The sequence below is a fragment of the Lynx canadensis genome, chromosome B2 (genome assembly GCF_007474595.2).
Source record: "Lynx canadensis isolate LIC74 chromosome B2, mLynCan4.pri.v2, whole genome shotgun sequence".
Taxonomy (NCBI): Eukaryota; Metazoa; Chordata; class Mammalia; order Carnivora; family Felidae; genus Lynx; species Lynx canadensis.
This window is the reverse complement of record NC_044307.1, coordinates 125,626,339-125,636,531: the sequence shown is the minus strand read 5'-3', so window position 1 is coordinate 125,636,531 and position 10,193 is coordinate 125,626,339. Positions and strand designations below refer to the sequence as shown.

Below are 10,193 nucleotides of genomic sequence, written 5' to 3'. Positions count from 1 at the left end.
TTGTGATCAGCAGTAATGTACATGAAGTGCCCATTGCAAAGTAGCCATGACCCTGAGCAGTAGATTTGTATGGCTCTGGGGTGCAGATAATTAAAATGTGTGGTTCATTGTAGTTACTGAATAAATACAGTTTGAATGAATGAAATAGCTTTGCAAGCAGCCCACTTAGCGATTTTCTAAGTTAATGGGAGTTCATATCTAATAAGGATAGTGAAAATCTAAAGGTTTCCTCCAAAGCTAATTTAAACTATTATGTTCTATCTCGGCCATAGAGGAACTCTGATCCGGTTGTAAAAGTAATTAAATTATTTGACCTCCTTTTACATAAGTGAAGATATTAATAGTCAAGGGCCAATATGACAGAAACATGGAATAGCTAGTCGATGGAGAATTTATTGTGCAGACGTATCCACAGGTCTTGTGAATAACGGGGAATATGTTAGATTGGAAGTCCAGCATAAGTGTGTGCTTACTTTGAAGGAGAGTTATGAGTCTAGTCCTTGAATGTACCTTTCTGGCTACTTGGCAGTGAATATTCCTCCAGCCCCTCTCATGAGCTTGCTCTCAGATGTGTGTAAGGGTAGGAGGCACTGGAGGAAAACACAGCAGTTACCAATGACACCATTTCAACCCTGCTATTGTGTGCATACTCCAAGGAAGGTGGGTTGGAAAAGCATTCAGCAGTACTTATGAAGGGGAAAAATAGCACAAGGTTTATTTCAGAGCTTCAGGTATCTCTGAATTAAAAATGCAGCTGTAGGGGCACCCGTGTGGCTCAGTTAACTTAAGCATCCTACTGGATTTCTGCTCAGGTCATCATCTCAAGGTTCTTGAGATCGAGCCCTGCGTTGGGGCTTGTGCTGGCAGCGTGGAGCTCACTTGGGATTCTCTCTCCATTCTCTCTGTCCCTCCCTTGCTCGTGCTCTCACTCGCTCTCTCAAAATGAATAAATAAACATAAAAATATATATAGCTCTAGGATGTAGACATCAGGGAGGAGACAATTGTATTCTTTTAGGGGGGAAGGTCCATAGATCCTTAGAGAGTGCATACATGGATGTCAGGGATTCCTACGAATCTCTGGAATGGAAGGCAGCATTCAGGATGTTTGTATATTTTCTGGCACAATGGTCTTTTTTTTTTTTTTTAACTTTTTATTTTATATTTTGAGATTCTCAAAAGTGTCTTTGACTCTAAAAGACTTATTTGATGTTTGAACTTGAATAGGCACTGACTGGTGCTATGCATAATTATTATCATTTTTACCCTTATGAAACGGATCAAAGTAGAGGTATCATTCCAGTTTAATAGCTCAGAATGCTTGGTGATGTAGCCAGCACTCCCAGTAAGTGGCAAACCTTTGAATCCAGTGGTGTCTGACATGACCTGGTCCCATTCCTGACCCCTCTGTGTGATATTATGTATGTCATATACCTTGTGTACCCCTGAATTTCTCCATCTGGGAATCGAGGGATTTAAACTACATGAGCCCTTGGGACACCTGGGTGGCTCAGTTGGTTAAGCAACTGACTCTTGATTTCTGCTCAGGTCATGATCTCACAGGTTCATGAGTTCGAGCCCTGCGTTGGGCTCCGTGCTGGCAGTGCAGAGCCTCCTTGGGATTCTCTCTCTCTCGCTCTCTCTCTCTCTCTCTCCCCCCACCCTGACCCTCCTGTGCTCCCTCTCTTTCAAAATAAATAAACTTAAAAACAAAACAGAAAACTACACAAACTCTTGAGGACGCTTTTAGCTTTTAAACTGATTCCACAGGGCACCTGGGTGGCTCAGTCAGTTAAGCATCTGACTTTGGCTCAGGTCATGACCTCACGGTCCATGGGTTTCCAGCCCAGCGTCAGGCTCTGTGCTGACAGCTCAGAGCCTGGAGCCTGGCTAGGATTCTGTGTCTCCATCTCTCTCTGCCCCTCCCCTGCTCGCATTCTGTCTGTCTCTCAAAAGTAAACATTAAAGGAAAAGAAAATTAAACTGATTCCACATCTGTTAATTACCTGGACTGTTTTGTAGCTTTGTCCTTCAGTGCCCCAGTACCTGTTCAGTCTTGTGGTTTTCTTGGTAGTGTGAGCTGTCCATCTGAGACACGCTTCATAGCAGCTCTGTGTTTTTCTTCTACAAATGTCTCAGTCCTTGTAAACTTACAGAGCTTATAAACTTGCAGAGCGTTTTTCTTAAAATCTCAGTGGGCTGCAGTACACATATGATGCAAAATCCACCTTTATAATTTTTTTTCTTTTTTTTTTTTAACGTTTATTTATTTTTGAGACAGAGAGAGACAGAGCATGAACAGGGGAGGGTCAGAGAGAGGGAGACACAGAATCTGAAACAGGCTCCAGGCTCTGAGCTGTCAGCACAGAGCCCGACGCGGGGCTCGAACCCACGGACCGCGAGATCATGACCTGAGCCGGAGTCGGCCGCTTAACCGACTGAGCCACCCAGGCGCCCCTATAATTGTTTAATCAAAGTTTATTTTCTGTTGCAAGGTATTAGTTTTAATATGTTTGCTCAGTGCCCAGTAAAGGAAAGTGAGATGGACCCAGTCTTCTACTTGTTGCTTATTAGCTTACTGGGAATAACACTTGGGGGAGGGGATGCCTGACCCAAGTCTCTGTGATGCAAAGTGATAGGGACTTTTAGTGCCCCTGGGACCATGGAATTATGTTGGCTTTGGGTGAAATGCTGCACCCGGTGCATTCCAACACGTGGCTCTAGATACTTTGCTTGTCATAATTAATGGTTTTATGAGTCTCCAGGCTACAGCCTGCAGCCAAATGCTGTTAACATAGCTCTCAGATGATGGTTCTTCACGATAGCATGATCTTTCAAAGCTGGAGAGGAATGACCCCAGGGGCTGCTAGTGGGAAGGCAGAAGAGGGTCCTTGGTCTCACCCCGCACTCTGACTGCTGGTGGAAGACAGCAGAGACAGCAACAGGTGCAAGAATGGCTGCATTTCACCTTTGTTGAAAGCTGGGAAAGAAGGAATCGCAGACTCAGTTTAATTCTCTTTGGGAATACGTTTTCTTAGATGATCACATCCCTAACTCAGCCAAAGAATGCTGGATGTTTATAAAACTGTATGTTCTTCTAACCCCCCTCCTCAAAATCCTGTCTTCCTAAGTGTGGTCTGATGATAAATCATCAATTCTCCTTCTTCTTCTTTTTTAAATTTCCAGAAGTCTGTATTCTGCACAGACTTGCATTTCCGTAGCTTTGCTGGAGTGCAGAAGTTTGAGCTGCCCCTGAAGTATTGACTGTGGAGAGGAGGCGGGGTTTTCTGTCTCCAATGAGGTGCCTTCAGTGTCCGGGAAGCCTATCGCCTTTCCCAGGAGCGCTTACTCTGTGATCCAAGCAATAGCCACGCAGCCTGGTTTATTGTTTGTGGAGACGGGGAAAGAGGGCAAGTGGGCGCTGTATGATTCGGTGCTGCGCTGCGACAAGGGAGCCGAACTCTTTGATTTCTCCTGGGACACCTGTGTGGGCGAAGTTTAAACGGGGCGCCCGGGTTGACCCCCGAACCTCGTTCTCCAGCCCGAGGAGCTCCCTCCGTCTGCAGCAGACGGCTGCTCCCTGCCCGTGTGGGGAAGGATGCCTGGGAGAGGAGCAGGATTACAGTATGGGATGCTAGGTATCCACCAAAGAATCGGAGTGCCTTGGTTCCGTTCTCCAAGTCCTGACAAGTGTTCCTGAAATGAACGCGTTGCTTCATTTTTAAAGTTACACCAAACCAAGTGCCGCAATGTGGCTAGGATAACAAAACAAAAAAAATTTTTTTTTCTTTCTTTTCTTTTTGTTTCCTAACCCCTCATTTTCCTTTTCTTTGTAATTGGGTGACATAGGAGCAAGCAGTCTTGCCCCATCACGCCGTGCCTGACTCCCAGCGCTGTCTGAATTAGTGGGAAGGAGCAGGTTCGTTTAAAGGACATGGAACAGTTGTAAAACCCAGCGTCTGGTTTGTGCGGCTGTCCTTTGTCTGTAGTCGAGCTTGGTGTGCAAGAAGATGAAAAAGGAAGGCTCTTCAGGTTCTTTCAGACTCAAGTCAAATTCAGGGTCTCTCTCACGTGCTGTGAGTTGGATAAATTTCTCCTCCTTGTCCAGGCAGACAAAGAGGCTGTTCCGCAGTGATGGAGAGCTCTCGGTTTGTGGGCAGCAGGTGGAAGCCGATGATGAAAACTGGAATTACAGAACCCAGCCCAGAAAAGGTGATTTGATGTTTTTTGTTTGTTTGTTTTTGTTTAAATTCTTAGAAGTTTGCAATGTAGAATTCTTTTTCTATCGCTGATTCCCCTTGGTGATTTTTGGCCCCCTTAGGACTTTTTGTTTGTTTTCGTTTTGGAATTCGGTGTCATTCACATTGATTGTTTCCATGTCTAAAATACAAGCGCTCTTCCAGCTAGATTCAGCTTGAGACGGTGTCCTCCTGAGAAGGGCGAAATAGCCGCCTTTTGTCTTCAGCACTGTTTCCCCTCCGCAGATCCGCACACTCAGGTGACTTGTGAAAAGTTCAATGGTAAAACCACCCTCACGGAGCTCTTTTCTGAAACAGTATGCTGACAAAACTCTGGGAGTCAGGAATGGTCTGCTTGCACCTTCCTTTAAGAAGATTGATGAAGTTCATGACACTTGCAACAAACAGGTGTTAGAGTGACATCAAGGAAGCGGAACACAAGAAGGGCTTGCCCTTGATACTGTGGCCAGAAGGAGTTTTTGGATTTCTTTCAAGTTCCTTTTCAGACCCGTGTTGGTCTCTGTGCCGAGGCTTGGCGTGTTTTGCCTTCCTCAAGGTGAAGAAAAATATGAGCCCCAGTGGGAGAGAGGGAAATATTTCAGTATTTCTTAACACACCCCTGTTCTGTGTTTAGAGTTTCTGAGTTCTTCCTCTTAGAATGTTTACTGTAGAGACTGAACTGTTAAGCTCTAAAATGGTTTCCCCATTCAGTGCTGTGGCAAAGCCCGGTAGGGGGGCGCTATTTAAGTATTACAAAGGAGTCCAGACATTCCGTGTGATTGTGTTTTCCCTGTTTATCACATTCTTCCCGTGCCGAAAGGAACCTCGCTGGCATCTTTCAGCGACCTGTTCTTTCCCTTCTTGTAGGAAACAAAACTGCTGAAACCCGAGAGAGTAAACACAGTTAAATATGTGCCGATGGGTGCGGTGGTTCTATTCCACGGACTCAGGATTTCACACGGCTCTTCCTCCTGTATACTGTGCGTTAAGCCATTTGTTCTTTATTAAACTGTGGTACAGGAGGGACGAGTTAATGTTCTTAGAAGATGTCAGTTGTTTATTATGTCAAGGAGGGGGTCAGCAGTGGTCCGCTGACGCTGAGCCTACATATGCAGGTTTTTAGTTCAGATGGGGCATGAGTGCCACGCAGAGAAAAGGCATTGTGCTTTCTGGACGGAGTTGTGTGGTTTAGTTAGTCCACGAACTTTCCTCTTCTAAATCGGGAACGAGCTGTGGTTGTGGCAAATGGGTGGGTTGTCACGTTGGAGGCAAAAACGTTTGGAGGGTGGATACAGTCGTGTTGTGGTGGTCAGAGGGTGTAGTTTTGATCCCCTTGGCCTTTGCCAAAGGGGGTTCTTTTGTGACTGTTTTAAATCCGTCACTGTCACGTTTCTGTTAAAGATGATGCACGTGTGAGCGTGTCGATTCAGGATTTCTACTGGAGACGCTCCATCTAAGTTAACACTAAAGGGAAAGAGACTGTCAATTTGCATGTGTTCGTTTTAGCTGGGAAATGAAGCAAACACTGTCCACTTGACTTGTGAAAAATAATGACGTTCTTGTGGAGAACTGGGATGGCTTGTAAAGGGGGGGGGGGCTCGTTTCTGCAACAATACAGAAGATTGTGCCCTTTATCCCTTAATGTCATTGGGGATACAGTCGCCCCATGAGGAGAAGTGGAGGCATAATACAGGGCGTAGATTTATTCGGTTCTTGGAAATAATTGCCTGTGGGTAATATTACCATTTTTGACATATGGAGTTGGGGGGAAAGCTTTAAAGAGCTGCCTAGAGATCATAGTGGGTACGATTCTATTCTGTTTTTGACTGACATCGGGCTTACAGAAGAAAATTGTCTCCCAAGTTTGACACGCTGTCCCAGGGGCACGTTATACCTGCTGACCCTTATTTCAAATGGCCCTTACCTTCGGAGAAATACAGAAGTGACATTTGTTTACACTTCCAGATCAAAAGAGGATAAATCTTTCAGAAAAATTATTCAGGATTAGAGTGTGTTGTTGTTGTTGTTGTTGTTGTTGTTGTTGTTGTTGTTTTCCATTAGCAGCATCCAGTACAGCTAAAACTCTAGCAAGGATTCTCCATCAGTGCTAAGAATACCCAATGGCCATACTAGGATTTGGTTGCAGATAAATGTGCAGTGGAGACATGCTGGTCCGATGGGAATTGCATAGCAGCTTTCTTTTACTTCCTATCTGTCCGTCCAGACCACATGCTTTCCTTTCAGCCTGCTCCCCAACTCCCTTTAATCTACACAGGTTTCTAAAAACCTGCTTTCCCTGCTCCCCTCCCCCACAGACAGACACCACCACCAGGCAGTGGCAGCTAGAGGTAGGGCAGTGTAGCTTAACAAGTTAACCTTGCTTTAGGGTAGCGTCCTGTGTCTTCCCCGCCCCCCGCCCCCCCCCCCCCCCCGCCCCGTGGTACCTCTGGCTGCTGGGGTGTCCAGTTATGCAGTCTTAGGGCTTTCTCCCTTCCATCCAGCAGCTTCCGCAAGGCCAGAGTGCCTGCCTGCTCCCTGGCCGCTGTCTCCAGGTCACATTCCTTTGCGCAGTTAGCCCACGGAATCCTTCCTGTCAGTGTGGTCAGTGTGTTGTATGTATGTTCATTTTCTAAAACAGTTCTTTGACATTTCATTTCAGAAGTTCTTTTTGCAGGGAATGCCCATGCCGGATTGCTTACTAGTAACATCAAAATAAAGTTCTTAAGCAGTTAGTCTTATGGGTATCTTTCTGGACACAAACCTATTATACATTTGTAGTTTAATGTTGCCGCTTATACTCAAGAAACAGTATAAAACTACAGTGCCTGGAAAATTTTTGGACGATGTTATTATAAGATTAGATGCTATCAATAGGTTACTTTTCCTGAGTCTAAAAAGTAACCAGAGGATACATAACTGATATGTCCAAAGCAATCCCAACGAGGCACCTGCATGTTTCCTTTTATTCCGGCCCATGGCAAGTTTCAAAACTTAAAAACATTTGTACTCAGGAAGGTAAAAATGAATTAAGTAACAGCAGTGATCAGTTCTTATATTCTTAGTGGGATATGACCCATTACAATAGCAGATGATGTTTTGACTTAATTAGCCATAAAAATCAAGGGTGTGAATCAGTATCCTCTTGGGTATAAATTTAGTGAATCATGAGCTGTTTTAATAGATGCCAATGTAGTAAAAAAGTGGAAATCAGTTGTAGGTGAGACAATAGGTAGCTTTTCACATGGGTCTGTGAGAGCATTTACTGAAGGAACTTCTAGTACTACATGTGGGATACAAAGAAATATAGCACCCAGGCTGTGAAGTCATGGAATCCATTCTTAAATGGAGAAGCAGATAAGACATCTAATGGGGAATTAAAGAGAAAATGCAGGATAATTGTGAAAACTGTAAAATGAATGGCTTAGATGAGAAGGTCCAGATAAAGATACTTTATCTTGAGCATTTTCATGTTTTGCATGGCCTTCTGGCTGTTAGCATTGATTCACACAACACTTAATGAGCTCCTGCTTTGTTTCCAGCACTGCGGAAGGTTCTCAAGGGAAACTAATGACTAGTATTTATTCTGTGCTCCCCCATCTTGCTCACTTACCCTTCTCTTGTCAAATAAAACCAAAGAGGTGGAATAATAATGGGGTAGCCTCTCACTGAGCAAAGCATGTTTTGTTGTATCCCCTGCTCTGTTCAGCTGGGCAGAGGCGTGATTGATGATCCTGGTATTGGCAGGTCAGTGCATAGAGAGGGTAATTGACATGCAAAGCCTCAATTTAAACCATAGTTTCATTCTCCTCATCAGGACTTTTATCATATGTGCTAGTAACATTACCCAATTTGAATTATTTGAATTTCAGTGTTTTTTTCCATCCCAGGAACTACAAAAAAGAGCCAGAGAACGTCCTTGCTAGGTATCAGGGGTAATGAATAATCCATACACAAGATAATCAATTGTTGAGTGTGGGAGTTGGCTGTGTTTAAAGTAATTTCATCCCAGTGTCCTCCCTAGTAAAATAGTTGGCAGAAAACAGGATCCTTATTCATAATTAGATTAGCAATGATTTCAGCTATCACAATGGGGGGGGGGCACAAAAGGCCAAAAGCAGCAAGGTCAAGATCCTGTTTCCATGTAAACAGCTGTGATTTATTTTTGACCATAAAATCTTTAAAATTGTGGGATTTAAGGACATTTTCTTCACGGCATTAAAGAGACCTAAAAAGTATTGGCAAATATTGCTAAAGTAGCCCCCCTGCATTTGAGAGTAAAACTAGATAAATAAGTAATATTTCTTTTGAGGGTCACTAGGTACATTGGAAGAATAGCTAAATGGAGTCATCGTGGTGTCTTAATAAAAGAGATGAGCAGAATATTCTCAGTGCAGTAACTGTAATGTTTCCCTCTTTCTACTGAAACTGACATTCTGTGAAAGAGACGAATAGTGAGTGCACTTAATATTTTATCTGGTTCACTGAGACTGCCCTTTATTGACCTTTGATTATTTTTTCTTTTGAAGTTGGGAATCTCTGTTGTCTTGCTGCCTTGTTTCACTGCAAACATGATCTTATTTGTTATTAAATTGGTGAAATTCTGTTGAAATGGTGTTTTTATCTAATATCCTCTATTGTCTTAAATTTGTTGATTTGTTTTTTGAGAATTAGACACTTACTTAGATTATTAGAAAGAGAGTATTAAAAGAAGTAACTTTGGGGCGCCTGGGGGGCTCAGTTGGTTAAGCGTCTGACTTCAGCTCAGGTCATGATCTCGAGGTTCTCGAGTTCGAGCCCTGTGTTGGGCCCTGTGCTGACAGCTCAGAGCCTGGAGCCTGCTTCAGATTTCTGTGTCTCCCTCTCTCTGCCCCTCCCCCACTCATGCTCTGTCTCTCTCAGAAATAAAATAAAAATGTTAAAAAAAAAAAAGAAGTAACTATTGTCAGAGCATTCATTTGGAAGTTTTGTAACCTGTGTTCTTCTTCACTGACATGCCTTTACTCGGTTTTGAAAACTTTTTTGAAATTGTTCTTTTCCAACAGTTGTTTTTTAAAATAATTTCAAAAGACCCTACACATTAATTAGTGTTAGTTTTTATAAGCCTCTTACAATACTGTAGAATGTGTTATATTTCTACGTAATTTCAAGGGTTTTTGGTTTAACCATAATATTTTCTATCAAAGTTTTAAATAAAGTGTTTTTTAATGACACTATTTCCTATGAAACACTTCCGTCAATTCCAGTCTTATCAGTTTTAAATTCCTCAAGGTCTTTTGTATCTGCAGCCTCTTGTCATCCAAACTATTCAGGCCTGCTCCTGCTCTCACCTTGCCTTCTGAGTGGCCTTCTACTCCTTCTTGTTATCTTCACTCTGGTCCCTCTTTGAGCCATCTGTAAGTCTTGAGTCTACACTGTAGTCAGAGTGATCTTGCCCAAATGCAAATATAATTGGCTCACTCTTCTGTTGCACTCCATTGCCTACAAAATAAAGCCTATCTTACTTAATGGAGTGTGGGCCCTGCGCCCTCTGCCCCCCCCCCACTCCCCTCCCTCCCCTGCCGTTTTTTAACTCCCCCAGTAGCAATGGATGCATTGCTCTTGCACAGCCCTACCGTGTATCTCCTGCTCCCGGGGCCATCATGCTCCAGTCCCGCCCCTGCCTGCTGGCTTCCTGCTGGACCTTCTCTGCTTTCTTTAGAACTCCGTGAAGCCTTCCCTAGTTCCCAAAGGGTAGAGCTGATTATTCCCTTCTCTGTGTGATTTCTCCACCTTCTACGTACCTTGGTAATTATGTTTATTATATACTAGATTGTACTTATAGCTTATGTGTCTGTGTCTTTAGCTAGACTGAACACTTTTAGGACAGAGACCAAGTCTGATTTATCCGTTTTATCCCCCAGGCTAAGTGCTCAATAAATGATTGCTGACTGGGTGAACATAACTCATCTGGGACCCT

At 43.6% G+C, this 10,193-nt stretch overlaps 1 protein-coding gene across 4 annotated transcripts in view; it reads left to right on the top strand.

Moving 5' to 3' along the window:
* The first annotated feature begins 3,391 nt into the window (after nt 1-3,391).
* Nucleotides 3,392-10,193, top strand: part of NHSL1 (NHS like 1) — a 132,899-nt gene continuing 126,097 nt past the window's right edge. For 2 of the 4 annotated variants that reach the window (XM_030316445.1, XM_032593256.1), the window contains exon 1: nt 3,392-4,211. In XM_030316445.1, the coding sequence (XP_030172305.1) occupies nt 4,010-4,211 (202 nt within the window). In that variant the 5' untranslated portion in view covers nt 3,392-4,009. The remainder of the gene's footprint in view (nt 4,212-10,193) is intronic. The other 2 variants (XM_030316448.1, XM_030316446.1) reach the window with 1 other exon arrangement.